The sequence below is a fragment of the Colossoma macropomum genome, unplaced genomic scaffold (genome assembly GCF_904425465.1).
Source record: "Colossoma macropomum unplaced genomic scaffold, Colossoma_macropomum, whole genome shotgun sequence".
NCBI lineage: Eukaryota > Metazoa > Chordata > Actinopteri > Characiformes > Serrasalmidae > Colossoma > Colossoma macropomum.
Genome location: NW_023494790.1, coordinates 30,230,303 through 30,249,456, shown reverse-complemented (window position 1 = coordinate 30,249,456; position 19,154 = coordinate 30,230,303). Strand labels below are relative to the sequence as shown.

The window sequence follows — 19,154 nt, the reverse complement described above, 5'->3', positions numbered from 1 at the left end:
ATATATGTAAAAACAACATAGCACAGAAGCAAACAAGCTAGCAAACGGAGTTTATTTATTTTTTTATTTTATATGTCTCGTTTATCACGACGGTAGCAAATTCAAAATGCATTACATCATTTAGACACATCTAAATATATAATAAAATTCTAAACTTGTTGCCAAAAAATCTTCAAGTGGGCAAAACTAGCAGCACCGCTTAATTGGATTCAGTGGGCGTGTTCCATCACGTGCTCATCATGATCGCGACACATTAATAACTATCATTTAAAGTGATGTGATCACGTCTTTATTACCCCCTCCAGTCTTTGTTACCCCTCTCCCCTTTCCCGGTGTTTGTGTCCTTCCACTGCTTCGGCTGTGAACAGCTGTGGGCGGGGCGGGCGAGTGACGTAACGTGCCACAGGCTCGGGTGACTTTTTGTTGCTAAACGGGTTGTCGGCTGCAGGCGACGGTGAGTGCGGCGCTCTTTTACTCTTTTACTCTTTGTTTCATAGTTTTAATTGTTTAAGGTTAAATATCAGAAACACGCTTTATACTTGTGCTCTAGCTGGACACTCAGAGAATGAGCATGTAGCGCTTTAGGTCCGTCACTGTTAGCTTAGCACTACTAAGTGACAGCTGTGTAGCGTTAACGTAAGTTATATTCGTAGCTTCAGAGTTATAACATGATTATTAACATTAAAATCAGTGAAGTCTAATTCACTGTAACTTAATTACTTTTAATTTGATATAAGTGAAACTAATCACATTTAACTTTGTCATTCGAGAACATTAAACCACGACAGATCGAAGAGAACTGAACTGAGAATGCTTAACTAACTTTTATACTGCTTTTCAGCGTATAAACTTTTAATTCTTCAAACTGCTATTCAGACTAACTAACCTAGCTGTTTTCTAATAAACACTCTACCCTGTGGTTTTGAGGGCGCTATCTGGGTTTATTGAATTTTTTTTGACTCTGCAACTCCTGTGAACTTTCACCTGATCAAATGACTATACTGTTCTGAAGGATTGTCCTACATTGTCGAAAAGTTCAGTAGTGCATATTTATAAGTAGCTCCCTACATAAAACTGTATGGAGGATACTCTGATAACCTTAGTCACCTTATCAGAAAATGCTGCCAGAATTAAAACTATAGGTAGGACATTTTGATGGCCTAAATTAGCTTATCAGAAAAAAGTACAGATAGTATATTTTGATAGCTTGATTCACATTATCAGAAAATGCTAGCTGCACTCAAAAAATAAATTGTTGTAGGAACTGAATTCAGTTTTGCTACACATTTCCATTCAGTCAAATAGAGTAGAGTCAGTATACACAGACTTTGTTAACATAAAGTTCAATTGTTCATGGAACAAAACTGAAACATGTCAGGGCAATTTATTCTGGTTTCTTTGGAATGAAATTCTCTTTGGATCAATGTAAAGTGTCATTAATTGGAATGTACTTTTATTATTGTTTCCATTTCATGAAAAACCAGTTACTTAAGTCTGTAAGCCAAACAAGCCAGTTATTTAATTTTTGAGTGTGTATTAATAGTACAGTTAGGACATTTTGATAGCCTAAATCAACTTATTAGAAAATGCTACCAGCACTAAAACATAAGGAAGATACTGTGTTAGCCTAAATCCCATATTCAGTGAGCAAGCAAGGCTAAATTAACATTAAAAACACAATAAATGTTTTTTTAAAAACTAAGTTACTATGCTATACTGACGATGTGCATGTGCAGTAGGACCGCTCAATGAGTAGAACAAGTTATTACAACAACTGTTTGACTTTGGATACCAAATGGCCAAATGTGAACGAACAAAATTCCATTGCAAGTATGTGTTTTAACCATCTCTGCTGGCTTCCTTTGGTACCTCATGGAGTAATATGTACAGACATAGGCTGTTGATAAAAAAACTAAATTCGGTTTCAGGGATGTATATGTGCTCTTCTTTCATGACCACTGTTTCTTAAATGATTCACACAGATGATGTGGCTGCTGTTGTCTTTGGGGCTGCTTGCACCCGGGCTGGTCCATGGAAGGGTGTTCAACAAGAAAGGGCTGGACCCTGAAGTTAATATGAACATAGTAAGTAGAGTGAATATTGAAGTGTTTTCAACCTTGTCAGTGTGACACACCCCAGTTGTTTACAGATTACTGTCAAGTTTTAGTGTATTCATAATCTACGGTTATTGATCTCATGTTTAACTCAATATGTTGTGGGCATCACCAAAAGTCTTTAAAGGAGGCATGTCTCAACGTTTGTGTCACATGCTGTGAACTTTGCACTTTTAGGTTATGTGGAATATTATTTTTACTTCCTAATTTTGCATGTGATATCCAAGGAAGTGATGAGCTCTAAATATAGCCTAGGTCACCTTTTGTTCTTTGCCTCATTGATCTAGGCTTTAGATTGTCTTTTTCAGGGCTGTTGCATAAAGATCCTCTCTGTTAGCATTAGAACTGTTATCATGCTGTGTGTGTGATCTACCAGCTTTACAAGACAGTGTGAGTGCCAGAACTACAGGCTTACTCAAAATCTTCAAAAGAGGATCGGTACAGTACTCTAAAAGGGTATTATCTTCAGTAGAAGACTGTATCTTTTGAACTTGTTTCTTTGTGTCTCTGTATGAATGTGATTCTCATTTGAAGGAGAATTCCACCAGTTTTTGAGATGTAAACAAAGTCGTTTAGAGTGTTTTGATGTGAAATCGTTCATTGTAGAGAAACCAGGGGCCACAAGGACTACAACACAGCTTTTTATTTAATATCCAAAACCACCAGTGATCCCATCCTCTGAGCTTTTATATCTAATGTTAATTATGGTGAAAAACTATATTTTCTTAAGGAACTATTTTGCCTTACAACACCCTGCCATGAAGCGCCTTTAGAAAATACCTTTTAGGCCAAACTCAACTAAATTATAACAGCATTTCAGGCATCAGACAGCGTATTTATTACCATTTCATTTAATGACTTTCTGTAAGAAGGACTGTAGAGGAATTAAACTCCTCAGTCGTCTGATTCCTATCACCACCACAGTGAACTTAGTAAGTCTAGAAAAGATCATCATGTGTCGAACCACTCTGAATAACATTGTTTACACATTAAACATTGAATTATGCAGAAGTTATAAAAAATCTGTGAAATTCTCCTTTAACAGAGAATGTTGCATATGATAGTATATATATTCCTTTTACACACTGTGGTACACTGTAGGTTTAAACACAGCCAAGCAAACTAGCAAAGTATTGTTCTGTTTCTAAAACCACTGTATAACCCACAGTCAGTGTTTAAATATTTGCACAGTTCAGCAATCAATTTATACCAAATCAGGGAAACCAAATTAGATAAGGCTGTTGGCTTATATATCAAAGGGCTTCTCAGTAACACAAAAAGAGGCCGGCTGCATTACAATGCCCTAAACTGTGAATTTTGTCAAGGTCATTGTTCCTGCTTTCAGGATTGCTCAAGTGCTAGAGACGTGCTTTTTCTTCTCAGCGTGGCCATTTTTCATGCTTAGGATTAGAATGAAGCAGAGAGGGAGAGAGAGGGATAACAGTGCATCACTTCCCCTGTCCTAAACCTCTTTAATATGATGTTGAGCCAGCAGTGAGTTTATCCTTAAGTGGCCTGATGGAGAGTGTGCAGACTGCAGGCCCCGGGGGGAGTGGGAAATTGCGGTGCCTTTAATTATGCATGAGGAGATTGCATGGCAGGCCTGGAACCAACACGCTCACACAATTTCTTTGAAGTTCCAGCTTAGAATGTATTTCATATCTAGAGGAGGGGGAAAGGTTGACTCCAGACAACAGAAATCATTGTGTTCCCAAAGTCACAAATTGCTAATCTTTTTTGTGCAGACGTTACCATCATAATGTGTTCTGTTCATGGTGAATCTTGCCTTATTCTGGTGTGCTATTGTGCGGTCTACTGTTATTAGCCACAAAAGTGTAGACCTGTCATGATTACTTGATTTGAAAAAATAATTGAAACTTATTTTCTTGATGAATTAGCTTAGTGATTTGTTTCTCATTTGAATTTACACTCACACATTGTACATCTATAAAGTCAAAATGCATTTGAAGTAAAATGTTTTGTTTCACTAGGTCTAGGCTGAGGAACTCAGGTTATTTACAAAGTGAATATTCTTTAGTAAACACTGCTATAAAATGATATGACTGACTAAAAGCTAATTAAATTAATAAAAAATTTCTCCACATTCATCAAATTTTCTGCTGGTGGTTTGATGTGGTGCTCATTTGCCTTGCATATACCTGTCCGCCATGAATGTATTTTAAAAATTACTATAAAAGGGCAAAATCTGATAACCGTTTTATTTAATAACTTTCTCTGAGGGAGCTATTAGTGGCAATAAGACCTTCAGATGTCTGGTTCCTATCATCTTCACTGTGAACAGCGGTTTCTCTTGAATGGAGCCTTTCACATCAAACCACTCTGTATGACTTTGTTCACATGTTAACCATTTAATTAACATTTTGGAAAATCAGTGGAATTCTCCTTTCAGTTGAATTTGGTGATACTCTGATAATGCATAATATTAAATTCTACTGCTGGTCTTTCGTACAGTAAGAAACAGAGCCTGACGGACACATTTTTATGTATTTTTTTACATGGCATATTTTTAAGTAAATTATTTTTGGAATCTTGAAACGGCTCTGCATAGTGTGTTATTGTTTAATTAGCCAGTTTTTATTGTTTGCCGTTAAAAAAACGCTGATTACTTGATTAAATGTCAAAATAATGGGTAGATTATTATTAATATTAGTAATTGATAGTGACAGCCCTGCATATGTATATTAGGAGTGATACAGTTCACTAAATGGAGTAGTACATCTCTCAAATTGTGCAACATTTTCAATAGTTTCAGCATGATGAGTCAGATTATCTATGAAAATTTAATTTGTCTCAATTTAAAATCATTCATCTCAAGTGAAACACTGTAGCAGAGTCTGTTTGAGTCAGTGATGTCCAGGCCTGCCACCTCAGAGCTCATGTGATTCACTATTGTTTATTTTCGCAGAATGGACAGTCTTATCACTCGTGGTTTAAAGGCATGTATAAAGGTCATTAATGTGTGGTTTTGACAGAAAGTGGCATAATTTGCACAGTTTCATGTGCTGTGTTTTATTGCTCTGTAGTCACACAATTATAATTCTGATTCTGTGCAGCTTTTAGTACATGACTGTTAATTTTCTTAACAGTCTGTTTACACTGTGGCCTAAGTGCTAATTTGTCTGTCTACATACTCACTATTTTACTGTTTCATCTTTTAAAGTAGTGTTTTCCACATGTGGGCTTGTTGAGATGAAGTGGGCAACTGAGATAAAGAACAGTGTAGTGCATAAGGTCACTGTTAGCACTGCTTACACTCCTGGGTGACAAACTTGTTTACTCTTTGTAACTACAGGGTAATAATAGTATCATTATTCATACCACTTACGGTAGAAAGCAGTACATTTTGAACTGTTTGAGGATTCTTGCTATATTATTTCTGTACAGACATGCTGTTATAATTCTGACACTATTTGGTGCATCACAATTGTTTTTCCTTTTGTTTCCAGTTGTTATAGTGTGTTTACACTGAGTGCTACACTGTATGTGCTGATTTGTTAATCTATATATACTGCCTTGGACTTTGCTCCTGTTTGAATTGCTGTGTCTGTGTGTAACAGAGTGAGATCATCAGGCGCTGGGGTTATCCAGCAGAAGAGTTTGAGGTGGTCACGCAAGACGGCTACATCCTGAGCGTCAACAGAATCCCACACGGCATCAAAAACAAGGCCTGGCAAGGTGAGAGTGGAGAAAAGATACAGTAATAAGCAGAGCTGTCAGTTGGGATCAGAAATCAAATTTTACACATTTTGTATTTCTTATGTTTATTTTTTCCCCAATATATTAAATTAATCAAATAAATTAAAATATTTGAATTTCCAAAAAAACCCTAGTATTAAGCCCAGAGAACACTGACGCACTATTCTTAAACATGATTTGCATTTGACTTTCTGCTGTTCCAGAATAAGACCTGAGAAACAAAATGAACCAGTGTAAATGGTCGAGAACATTCTAGAACAGTATGGATGTGGGAAAACATTCTAGAACAGTGTTAATAGAGGAGAACATTCAAGATCAGCATGGATGGGGAGAACATTCTAGAACATTGTCAGTTGAAGAGAACATTCTTGAACAGTATGCATGGAGGAGGACATTCTAGAACAATGTAAATGGTTGAGGACATTCTAGAACTATATGAAGGTAGAGAGAACATTCTTGAACAGTGTGCATAGATGAGGTCATTCTAGAACAGTGAATGGAGAAGGACATTCTTGAACAGTGTGAATTAATAGAAGATGAAAAAATAGTGTGAGTTAATAGAGCATTCAAGAACAGAATGAACGGGAGTTGGATGAATGGCACACCAACCTAATATTTGGGTTTGTCGGTGTTTGTTGGAGAACGTTGGGATCTGCTCTGGCCTTTAGGACAGACTTGATCACGTGTTCACGCTTCAGACCTCAGCATGAATATTTAAACATGTGAGCTAGACTGCTCTGAGGTAGTCAGTGGAAAAGAGAAATCTCTCCTAGAAGTCCTAGAAGAAGAAGCTTCAGTATTTCTCACACTTGCACACTGTGGCAAAGGTTACACTTACATGCTTCCTCTGTAAAAGCGCAGAGGTTGCAACACAAAAGAAACATCATTTTGTCACATTCTCATCCGTCCTCCCTGTTGAAACAGTTATACCCCCATGAAGAAAAATAGAGAAGAGTTTTTTGCATTAGTCACCCTTCTGTGTGCAGGGGAGGACTTCTTCTGCTATTATAAAACCAATGTCGAACATGAGTTCCAGCCCACGCCTGACCTTGGTTTTAAGGGACCTTTTTTTAGTTCTGTAAATTTGAACCACACATTCCACCTCTGTATTGCGTATAGATGACTTACTACATGATAGAATTTTGTCAGATTTAGACCTCTTTGTGGAAATATTGGATTTTCTGTGAGTAAACAAACAGAAAGGTTCTCATGTTGGCTGATGGTTAATGTTCAGGCACTTCCACACTGACGAAAAGTAAATTTGATTCAATTCAATTTGATATACATAATTTCTACAGTAATAATATACAGTGGCCCCAAAAAGTATACCATTTAACCATTTAATCTTTGGTAAACTTTAATGATGTTCTTTAGGTTAATTCAAAAAAGGTTTAACGTAATGATATTTATTGTAGCAAACATTTTTAGCTCACCAGACTGATGATAGACTCTTTGTGTGGAAAAAGCCTGGAAAAGAATTCCAGCTAGACTCCTGTAAGGGTACCGTAAAGTACAGAGGTCAAAACATGAAAGTCTGGTCCTGTTTTTTTTTACGGTGGTGTTAGTGAGCTTGTGCTCACTAGTGGGATTTTGAAGTGTATAACAGCATTTTAGATGCAAACCTGTAAATATATACATATACATAAAAACATTGTATATATCAGCATCAGCACAGAATTCTCATAAGCATCTCAACTAAATAGGCCCGTCACAGTTATGAAATCGCCTGATCGCAGTTATTTGTGCTGACCACGGTTACTTTCCACATTTGTTAGCTCTCACAATCATGTATTTATGAAGCAGCAAACACACTGAATTAGATGTGCTTTCATTCATTGGGTTGAGGCAAATATGTATAAACAAAAGAAAGCAGAAAATACATTGTAGGTCTTATTTAAACAACAAAAGTGGTGCTACAGCATCTTTAGAAGGCAGTGGTGGATAATGTGTATTTATCTGATGTTTGTTAATAACATCCTTAGAAGTCAGCAGTGAGTAATGTTTGTTTAATTGATGGTTGATAATATTTAAAATGCAGTGGTGAGTAATGTTTGTTTATTTGATGGTTGATAACACATTTAAAAAGCAGTGGTGAGTAATGTTTGTCTGTCTGATGTTTGTTAGTAACACATTTAGAAGGTAGCGGTGAGTGATGTTTGTTTTTTTGAGCGTCAGTCACTCGGGAGCTGCTAAGTATCAACAGCCATGCATTAACACAGATAATCATCTACTTCAGACCTGTACTTTAATAGTTACAAAAACACACAATTAAATTGCAATTTATATTGCAATTAATAATTGACTAAAGTTTGATAATCGTGACAGACTTATTACCAAAACAAATCTAATACATTTTTAAGTATGGCACAAATGTCCAAATACATTTTGGGGCTGCTGTATATTTATTCACTTTTGGTTATAATTGTGTTGATAAAATATCTTTTATTCATTTGCAAATGCTTTTTTCTGTGCAGCTTAGACTTGTGAGTTTCTATGATCATTTTTGATAGCCTTATTTTTTTTTATTGTTTCATTTTTCTGAGTGCCGCTGTTGTGATTTTGATTTGATAGTATTTAAAGGTTTTCGTTTTCAGTGGAGCTGGATTACGCATCACACACGTGGAGGATATGTTCATTAGTCTAGCTCTGTGTCTACAGTCTAGTAAAATATTGCTTGTGGAAATGGTACAGCGTTAGCCTTATTGTTTATGTCCTCTATATTTCATTAATGAGCAAATTGATTCCTAAAACTCATGTGCATACAGTAATTTCACCAGGGGGAGAGCACTGGAGTGGAAAATCCGAATCAGCAGCTGTATATATCTCTTCTCGCTACACTAACACAGTGTCTCAAGCTATTTGAAATGATTTCACTGACACAAATCCCTCTGCTGGAGGATTTCAGGGTCTAGGCTATAAGAATCCCTGACTTTCTTCTTTAATTAGGAAAAATCAAATGAGAAACTATAGGCTATGTATTTCAGTTTATTGGAAATTAGTTTATATAAATGAGAATGAGTATTAATATTGACTTTAGTTCATCTTTAGCTATGCAGGCGGGGTGTGTGTGTGTGTGAGTTCTTTATATTAGCGAGGCTTGTGGGATTTGTGTCTGTGGGGTAAACTGGCTGGTAACCACTAATAATGAATTCTTATTCATGATAAATAAGTAAAGAGCTCATCAAGCTGTTTTTGTCAGTTGATAGTTTGTGCTGGGTGTTGTGGCGTCGAGTGTATTCAGTGCGATAAGCGTCGGAGCTCAGCAGTGCCACTGGAGACGCGTCTCATTTCCTGCTGTCCCATTTCTCCAAGCCACACGGGATACGGTGCAGCATGCCTCAGAGGAACACCGCAGCACCTGAACGAGCTTTCTCTAAAGTATCTGTGGAAGAGAGAGGGTTCGCTCTCATTGGAGTTCATTGGCTCTTCATAAAGTAAACAAGACCATTAAGATTACCTCAGGCAGATGTGCTTCAAGATGATAGATGTTGAAATTTGACCATATATTTCTGTTCATATCATAATGTATAGTGATCTAATGTAGTGTTTAGGAGTGTAACAGTTCATAAAAATACAAATCAGTGGTGTCTTTATTTGATACACTTTTCGAAAAAAGGAGTGGCTGAAAATATGACTTACATTAATATGTTAATGTTTCCATTTTCAGTTTATTAGAGCATTAAACATGATAAAAGCACAATATTTAAAATAATGGCTGTGCTTTATAGTGTCCTATAATGCTTTAGCCACACTAATACAGTAGCTGCAAGCTAACATGCTAGTAAAGATACAATACAATACAATTCCATACAATGTGATAGTTACTTATAATGTAATCTATAATGTAATGTATGGATCGGCCTGTGATCAGAGGCAAAATAGTGGGTAAACTCTGGTAGGCACACTACAGAAATGCTTCAGAGCCAATTTCTCACAGAAAATTAATACTAAACCTAAACCAAAAAGGGTGTTGAGTGATGAATCACTGCTTACATTATTAGTCCAATACTAAGTACAAGAAAATGGTGTTCTATGGAAGAAGTTTGGGCACTTTACACGTTCACAACAGTCAAGCCACATGTGCTTCAGGTTGGTCCATTTCCAATTTTAGGAATTCATTTTGAGTTAAAAATTTCTTTTTAGTATCTTTTTTTCCCCTAAAAGTAGTGAATGCAGACAAAATTAAACTGAAGTTTGAATCAGCAGTTTCTCACCACTTCCCAATGTGCGCTGTGGCTAAATCTTGTGCAACACACTTTCTTTTTCTCCTCTGGGATTAGCAAGCAGTTATGTAAAGTGTAAAACCTCAGCCCCACTCTCCAGGTTCTAGCTGTGAGTTGGGGTTTGCGGGGTAAGGGTGGGGGATGGAGCAGAAAGAATGGCTGGTATGAAGTAAAACAATCCTATCAGCCCAGGCCCTGTTTGTGCTCCCGAGAGGACCAGCTCACATCCTGTTTCTGACGGAGATCAGCGATAAAGCTCCCAAAAAAGAAAACGCGAAATTGCAGTGGGGGGAAACGTGTTTTCAGCCTAAAACTGGTACAGATACTCCCCCTTCTGGCTGCAGTTGAAATCAACTGGGCTTGTGCAGCATTGTGAGTATATTTCTTCCAGTTCTGTTTAAGGCCACAGTATACTCTTACTAGTCAACTGAAGAGTGCTGTATGTGAACCCTTATCTTAGACATTTTCCCTCTCTCTGCTGTCTGTCTTTCTGAGTCACACTCTAGAATAAGAGCATAATGATGTAGTCGTGTTCAGACTGTTTGAACTCATGTATGTTTTTTTTTTTTTCTAATTGACATTTTATTTGCAAACAAAGTCAGATTCACAGGGACACTTACCTTTGGACATGCTCATAGTTACAAATCGACATGATAAAATAAAGGGAAAAAATACATATTATTTTTTGTGATTTCTGTTTGTGGCAGCTCCGAAGCCTGTGGTGTTCCTCCAGCATGGTCTTCTGGCTGCTGGGAGTAACTGGGTTACCAACCTCCCAAATACCAGCCTCGGCTTCATCCTGGCTGATGCAGGCTTTGACGTGTGGCTGGGTAACAGCCGAGGGAACACCTGGTCAAGAAAACATGTCATCCTCACTCCTGACCAAAATAAATACTGGGAGTTTAGGTTAGTTTCCATTTTACTGTCATTTTTGTAAGATGAGACTTCGGCACCATTGGCGCTGGATTAGTTTAACCATTCTGTAATGACAATCTACAAATGAGCTTTGACTGGCTGATTTGTATAGGAAAACCTGTCTGTGTAATTTTCCCAGATTATCACAGAATAGAATGAAATGTCCTAGCCTGGATATTCACATCAGTGTTATGTGACCCACAGTGCTGCAATGCTGTTTCTATTAGAAAGTTTTGCTATTACATTATTGTGAAACCAGTTTGAACAGTACTACTATAACTGATAGAGCTCTGGGTTTAGCAGACTACAGAAGGTCATTATTATTTGTCAGACGGTAAGAAAAAAAGACTTTGCAGATTCGTGCTGGACTAAAATCACAGATATTGACAGTAATTACTTGAACACGTTATCTTCTCTGGTAAAACTAACCTCACTCCAAAAGGGCTTTACAAAGTAATACAGATTCATTAAGAGAACTTCATAGCTTGTGCAGCATTATGAGTAATGAGTAAATTTCTTCCAGTTCTGTTTAATTTTACTAGTCAACTAAAGAGTGTTTTATGTGAACCCTTATCTCAAACTTTTCTTTTTGACAGCCATGATGAAATGGCTAAGAAGGACCTTCCAGCAGTGATAAACTTCGTCACAAAGACCACAGGACAGGAGAAGATCTTCTATGTTGGCCATTCTCAGGGAACCACTATTGGTAAAGTAGTAAGATCTCACTTATGACATTGTGAATAATAATTGCTGATATGTCTAGCCAATGTGCAGTACTGTGCAAAAATCAGGGACCGCCCTTCATTTATTTATTTTCCAGACAAAATGGCCATTAACAAGGTATACATTTTTTTACAGAAAATTACACAGAAACCTTAACAACTAAATATAACATCAAATCTATCAGTATTTAGTGCATCCTGTTACTGCTTCCATTTTTTTCAGGAGAAAAAAGATGTAAGCTTTAAGTACTGTTTATCTGATGGTGACAGTTTTGGTAGTCTAACAGGTCTCGCATAGTTGTTATGACTACTCTGCATAACATTCTCTGCATCTTGTAATCATTTTTTAAACTCCAGTTTTGGAAACTCACTGATTTTCCTTTGACTTTACCCTGTTTGTATGTAAATAGATTTTCATATATCTAATTTTCTCCTGAAAAGTTATTTGCTTGTACTTAATGTCCATTTTGACTGGAAATTTATTCAGGTTGTCCCTGATTTTTGCACAGCCCTGTTTAACTCCTCCGCAGCAGGATAAACTGGCTTGTAACTGCTAATAATGAATTCTGATTTGTGTTAAAGTAAAATAAACTGATATTTTAGAGTTTAATATTTAGTTACATATTGTGTTTTTCATTGCAACAGGTATGCTGCACTTGTAATTCATTAGAAATGTTCCATTATTATTTTAATGCTATTTAAATGTTACAAAGCATTATTACTAGAATACTTGGATTTGAATGGTTTGGCAAAATGATCAATGCATGACCTGATTTCTTTGTGTTTTTGCAGCCTTTATGGCATTTTCCACAATGCCACAGCTGGCTAGCAAAATCAAGATGTTTTTCGCTCTGGCCCCTGTAGCCACAGTAGCCTTCACAGGCAGTCCAATGACCAAACTGAGCGTCTTCCCAGAACCGTTGATTTGGGTGAGAATGAGCAGTTTGACAAACGCACCATAGCATGTACACATTCAGAGCCAGGACATGTCTTGCATTCATCCGTGTCTCATGAGGCTTGAATTGTAAACATCTACACGTTTCCTCAATTTTCAGGACCTCTTCGGAAGGAAAGACTTTTTTCCCCAAAATGAACTCATCAAGTTTTTCGCCACCAAGTTTTGCTCTAAGAAGCCAATCAGTGTGTTGTGTGGGAACATATTCTTCCTCCTGTGTGGCTTTGATGAGAAGAACCTGAACATGGTATGTTGTTTTATTAGATGTCTTTGTCCAGGCCAGAATATCTTCTGTTTTATCATTTACCTTTTCCCAGGTGAAAAATGTATGTAGGGTGGGCAATAGGGGTGCGGGAAAAAAATCGATTCCTAATTGCTAATTCTGAATCGATTCACAAATGTCAAAAATCGATTTTCTAAATATTTAATTTATACCGTAATGTTGACGGAACGCAAAAGGCGGAACCTGGAAGTGCGGAAGTGCAGCGCCCGGACAGTCTGTGAGGTGCACTTAAAAAAACACAACTTGGATGAGCGAGAAATCCGACCGGCTCCCTCTGCATTAAAAGACAGGTTAGGTCAGGAGTCACAATACAAATGATAAGAAGAGCCATTTTGCCTTTCAACAAAAATCAAACCACCTTGGCAGCCACAACATTTATGTCCAGTATGTCTCAGTATGTGTTAATGTCCTGCTATAAGTTAGGTTAAAATATAAACGAAAATGCAGACTTGCTTCGCTCTGCTTTAAGCTTTAGCTATAGCCGCTTTCCTTCCAACTCCACCAGAAAACCTTTCCTCTAAAGTAGATCAGTTTCTTGTAAAATGTCTCTCAAAGTTTTACGAGGCTGAAGTCGCTTCTTTAAGTCGCTCCAGCTTCTTGTTCGAATTTTCTGTTCCACCTTAAATTCTGACTGAGGTGCCGAATGTAAACGCGGCACCATTTAAGGTGGAACGGGAAAATTTGAAAGAGGAGCGACTTCATCTTCGCAACTTTTTAGTGTTTGACAGTCTCTCGTTGCAGATTTAGCTTGCAAGTAAACCAACAGCAGCGCTTATTTATGCGAATAACGCATCGTTGCTAGGTGACCTGCAGTCGGAGAACGCCAGTTCTCAGTCGTTGCGAAACAGGGCTTTCGTGCTATGCTGTAAGTTACACGTCCCGAAGATATTTTACTGACACAGCGATCCCCCCCATCTCTACAACGAGACCAAAACCTAAGTTATAAAATCACTAAAGAAAACGGGCAGGACGGCTGTAACGTGCTGCATGGACATCCATTACCACTGGATCTTATTTCACCGTAACTCTGCATTTTATCGCAGATGAGTGGCAGCGTCTCATGTGCTCCAAGCAATAGCAGTGAATGAGAGCCTTCTAGTTCACTTGCCACATCACTTCCATTTGATTTATTAATAAAATATATTGCAAGTAAATTCATTATAGATCATTACAAATACTTTGCTTTAAAAGTACCAAGTCCTGACACAGTAAGAAAATAGAAATCCTGTATAGAAAAAAAAGATTCATCGAGATGCATCGATAATCATTTTATCGCAGCCCTCTGAATCGTAAAGCGAATCGAATTGTGAGGTGCCTAGAGATTCCCACCCCTAGTGGGCAATATGGCAAAAATGTAATATTGTACATGTAATACACATCATAGTTTTATGTTTTCCTGACATTTGCTAATAAGTTGAAACAGATGCTATACACCAGCAAAACAGTGGCAGATTAAAAAAAAAAGCAAGCTTAGACTCAGTACAAAGATTTTTATTTTCTATCTAACATAATAAGGAACGAGAAGAAAGTCAAGCAAGATAATAGTATAATGGGATAACATCCAGTCAGCTACTTGTTCTGGTGCGGTTAATTTGACACTGAGGCACCACTTTTAAATTGGTCTAAATCTGTTTTCAGTTCTGATTTCTTTACAGCCAAATTGATTAATTATGATGTTTTAGTATGCATACTAGCAGAATAAGTTTTTTTTTCTTATGATTCTGTAGATATTTGTGTAAATATTGGGCTGTGTGCACAGCAGTGTTGTGTATCATATCGACAATACAACCAATATTAGCTACCAGTCCAACATAGCTAGGAAACAAAGTGGCTAATCAGCCAGTGTTGCCACTTTAGGCTTGTACTGTAATTGTTGCATTAAAAAAACAAGAAAGACAATTAAATCATTAATAGCAATTACTTATGCCAAAAACTAACACAGATCTGACAGAATAAGAATAATAAATTAGCTGTTTGCCAATCATGTGTTTTGAACAAAAACCTGCCAATTGCTAGAGTTGACCAATGCAGAAGTACAAATGACTGATCTGTAACTGTTATTTATTGTGAAAATGCTAACATATCATCTCCTTATAACATTCTCCTTTATCTAATGTCTGTTCCTTTCTCCCTTAGACCAGAACGCCTGTGTACACAACACACTGCCCAGCTGGAACATCTGTCCAGAACATGGTGCACTGGTCTCAGGTAACCGCAGCTCACAGCAGCTCAGTTACATATTCATGTTCTGCACCTCAACACCTACGAAATACGATACATGAATTTCCTAGACACTGAAGAAATGAGTGACGCTTCTAAAAAGTACTCTTGAAGGAGCCTTTGACAGTTGTGTTCGTCAGGCTCAGTGAGATGTCAGTGTGTGAAATTGCACAGAGCAGAGAGCTGCTGCTGTCTGCTGTCTTCTGCAGCTGGCAGATGATGCTGCTGGCTGCAGGCAGGACATGCTTGACATCCTTCTCCTCTCCAGCCTGCACTCTGCGTGTGTTTCTCCGAGGCACTGCCCGATTCCTTTGATGTACTTTTTTTCCTGGTTATTTTCACATAGCATCTCCTCTCCTCTCAAATTTACCCAGCGATTTAAAAAGGTTGTCAGAAATAGTTTTCATTTTGTCTTGATGGGTTGAAAAATTAATGCGCTTGATGTTTGAGGAGATTTTGAGGTGTAAATATTTTTCAACTCACTGTTTTGACTTCTTTTGTACACAGTTCAACAATGCTAATACAGTATTTCACATATTCGTTGTCCCAGGGAACGCAGTGTAAAATAGTAAAAATGTTTGTGTGACACTAAAATTGAGTGCTAGATAAACATTCAGCAAAGTTTAAATGAAAAAAGGATAGAAATATGATAAAGCACAGACTAAAAACATTAATCAGACCTATCTGAGAGCTGTGCAGACGTGGTCCTAATAATTTGATGAGTATGTGTGATTGACAGCCCTCAGTCCAACACTCGCAGCCTGCTATTCCACTGAAGCATAGCAGTGAAGAACTAAACACAGCAGCGGCAAGTGAAGTGGGAAAAGGCCACTAACATCTGCTGGTGGTGTCGTAGACTGCTGTGTTCATGGCTTGATAAAAACATTGGGCCTCATTCACCAACTGTTCTTAAGCAGAAATGTGTTCTTAAAACTTACTGTTTTCATGTATCTTCTGACATTCACCAATGTTATCTTACTGTGGATTTATTCTTAGGTAAGAACAGAATCTATGCACACTTAGACGTAGACTTTTTTATGACCTTTCTTAAAAACAAATTGGTGTATGAGGCCCATCATGCAGATTTTGGTGACATCTTATTCACATTACTGTTGGATGTGCATCCAGGAAATGCTGACATAGCCAGATGAACAAATGGATGTGATGACAGGCAGACAGACAAGCTTGATAGCTCAGTTATGATTGCTAGGTTAGCTTTCGCTCAGTTGTTAGCTTTTCTGTAAGGTTCTCCCACTCAAACACAGGAAGACCGTAGGAGAATAGAGTTTTGTCAAAGCTGTGTGGGCAAGAGAAGCCACATCAGCCTTGTGATTGTTGAGGGTACTGCGTGTGTGTGCATAACCCAAGATTAGCATTGGCCAGTTTACATCAACAGAAGAGACTCTGGTGAAATATCGGCCATCGGATCTTGGAAAGTTATTCACAGGACATGATTTGCACGTGTGTATTGTGTGACCACAAGAACAAGATTACTTAGAAGGAAAACATGGATTTAGGTTCCCTGGGGGCTTTAAGGGCCTTTGAGAGGCTGAAGTGACAGGACTGTTACTGTGATTTTCTCCCAACACATTCACTCACTTAACACAATTTAAAGGACCTATAAATGCTTTAAGAGACTGGCAGAAATTACATACAGTTTTTCCTGAGGGTTTTAAAAGACTAAATACAAATCACAATTCCATGCATTACACTTACTTTACCTACTTTCTTTTTATATTGTAAAGAATGAAAATGACATGAAGTACTTATGGAAAATTCTGTTTAACAGGCTGTGAATAGTGGGAAACTGATGGCATACGACTATGGAAAAGCTGGAAATATTGTTCATTACAACCAGGTAAAGAAGAGGATACCATAGAATTGTGCATACACGTTAGGGCCCCATAACATATTGTACCTTAATCTTTACTACATTAGCTTTTGCATATCTGATATTTAAGGATCAATGATGATATCAGAATTATATTGGTATCAGCAGATATTTGCTTTAAAAAAAATTAGATGCTTAGATTTGACAAATATTTTAAGCGAATATTTGAAGTGGTATTTATTGTACTATTGTAGTGAAGAATGTTTAGGAAATGCTGGGCTACCTTTTCCACATTTTTTACATTTTATTGCTCTTGTAATTCTACAGAAATTAATGTTTTGTCTCTGTGAAATGTTAATCCAGATGGATATAGTCCCAGTTTCTACAGAAACGCACACTTTCCAATGCTTGAGTGATCATTATAGTTCATCTGGGAAAAGTTTTGACTCCTTTTTTAATTTTTCAGATTACACAATATATATTGCAAAAACCTAAAATATTGCTGTGTGACTTTTTGCCCCAATATTGTTAAGCCCTAACGCTCATTATGCTTTCAGTGGTGTACAATTGTGGGGTTTATATTCATTTTGAAGAGTCTTGATTACTGTGCGTAGCATATTCAGTAGAGGGATTCAAACCTTTGTTAGCTCTCATTTCAGAGTTTCATTTCCACTACATCAACACGTCTTCAGAAAATCTGTATTTTATTGCCATTTTTAGCATTTCTTCTTTATCGGTAAACATTTCCACCTCGCACAAGCATAAAAACGTTTTGTGTGATATTTAGCCATTTTTTCAAACTTCTGCCTTTTCCACCCTTGATTTATTCATTAGATATTTCTGAAACCTGATTTTATTTAAGTTTTTAGCGGATGGTTCTATGGTTCTAGACATAAATTGTATTTTATGAAGTTTTTCTTTTCAGTGTTGTTAAGTGGTTTTTAGTTTTCCCATCACAAGCATTCAGTTTACTTCTCTTTTCTCCTGCTAGACAACCCCTCCTGAGTACAGCGTGGAGGACATGAAGGTGCCCACAGCACTGTGGTCAGGAGGACACGACACCCTGGCAGACCCACAGGACGTTGCAGTGCTGCTCACACAGATTCCTAACCTGGTGTACCATCGCCACATTGAGCACTGGGAGCACTTGGACTTCATCTGGGGGCTGGATGCTCCACAGGAGATGTACAACGAAATGATCAAACTCATGAGAGAGCACATGTGACCGTTGCCTTTTAGCTTTCAGCTTTAAGCTACTGTGCTAAAAAGCTTCCTGACCTCTCTCAGGGTTTTATATGCTGATTTCTTTTTTAACTGTAAAACAACCACCAGCACAAAGGTTTGCATTCCATTCTGTGGGCTGCAAGGAATGTCAGCAAAGGCCCAAGTAGCAATTGTTCTGCTTTTTAATGTTTATTTTATATCTAACACATGATTTGTTTACTGATGGTGCTGCTAACATGCAAGCTGCTGTCTTTGTGAATGTATGTGTCTTTGAGTCTTTGATGAGCCATCTGTCAGTAAGGTTACTCTATGTACTTCTTACACTAGCTCTCCACCAGATGGACCTTTCTTAAGATTTTCTTCTACATGGATTTGCTTGATTTTAGCCTCTAATTGCAACATAATCTGTGATTTTTTTATTTTATTTCTGTTTTACTTGATCTGAGTGCACTGACCATGACATGCCTTTCTTCTTAGAATCGGTGGATTTAAACCTAATAAACATCCACTGATACAATAAAATGTATATTACATTAATCAAAGACTCAAAGGGAAATTGGTGCAACATTAAAGGAGCTTTACACATACTTAAAACTACATAATTAAAAAACGATAATCGATATTGAATACTATGATAATTTAAAGAAGTGCTTATGTTATGCAAATTATTGTTGTAAACATCAACTGATTAACAGTCTGGTAAATAATGCAGGGAAATATGCAAATAAAGCAAAGAAACTTCATATAGAGTAAAATGGATGTCCAGAAGAAGAGTGTCAACATGCCAGTTTGGTCATATTTTTGGTTATGAACTACACATAGAACAACTGGATGTTGACAGTGCTAGATGCAGTATGTACAAAATATAGTTATCATTATAGATGATTAATTTCTTTTAAATTTATTATTGAGCTATAGGGGCAGCACAATGGTGCTCACAGCAAGAAGGA

The 19,154-nt window shown here is 37.3% G+C and overlaps 1 protein-coding gene across 1 annotated transcript; it reads left to right on the top strand.

The window, feature by feature from the left end:
* Positions 1-345: 345 nt before the first annotated feature.
* On the top strand, positions 346-18,947 carry lipf (lipase, gastric). The gene is made up of 10 exons (XM_036573018.1): positions 346-454; positions 1,983-2,084; positions 5,693-5,810; positions 10,762-10,960; positions 11,566-11,675; positions 12,484-12,620; positions 12,747-12,893; positions 15,066-15,137; positions 16,939-17,007; positions 17,972-18,947. The coding sequence occupies exons 2-10, from the start codon at positions 1,983-1,985 to the stop codon at positions 18,203-18,205; spliced, it is 1,188 nt and encodes a 395-aa protein (XP_036428911.1). The 5' UTR covers positions 346-454; the 3' UTR covers positions 18,206-18,947.
* Positions 18,948-19,154: the final 207 nt, after the last annotated feature.

What these genes read in the sequence shown, in the direction of transcription:
- lipf (XM_036573018.1), top strand. Translation starts at nt 1,983, where the DNA reads ATGATGTGGCTGCTGTTGTCTTTGGGGCTGCTTGCACCCGGGCTGGTC. An exon ending in AATAAATACTGGGAGTTTAG is followed by an intron (nt 10,961 to 11,565) that starts GTTAGTTTCCAT and finishes TCTTTTTGACAG; the next exon opens with CCATGATGAAATGGCTAAGA. An exon ending in ACATGGTGCACTGGTCTCAG is followed by an intron (nt 15,138 to 16,938) that starts GTAACCGCAGCT and finishes TCTGTTTAACAG; the next exon opens with GCTGTGAATAGTGGGAAACT.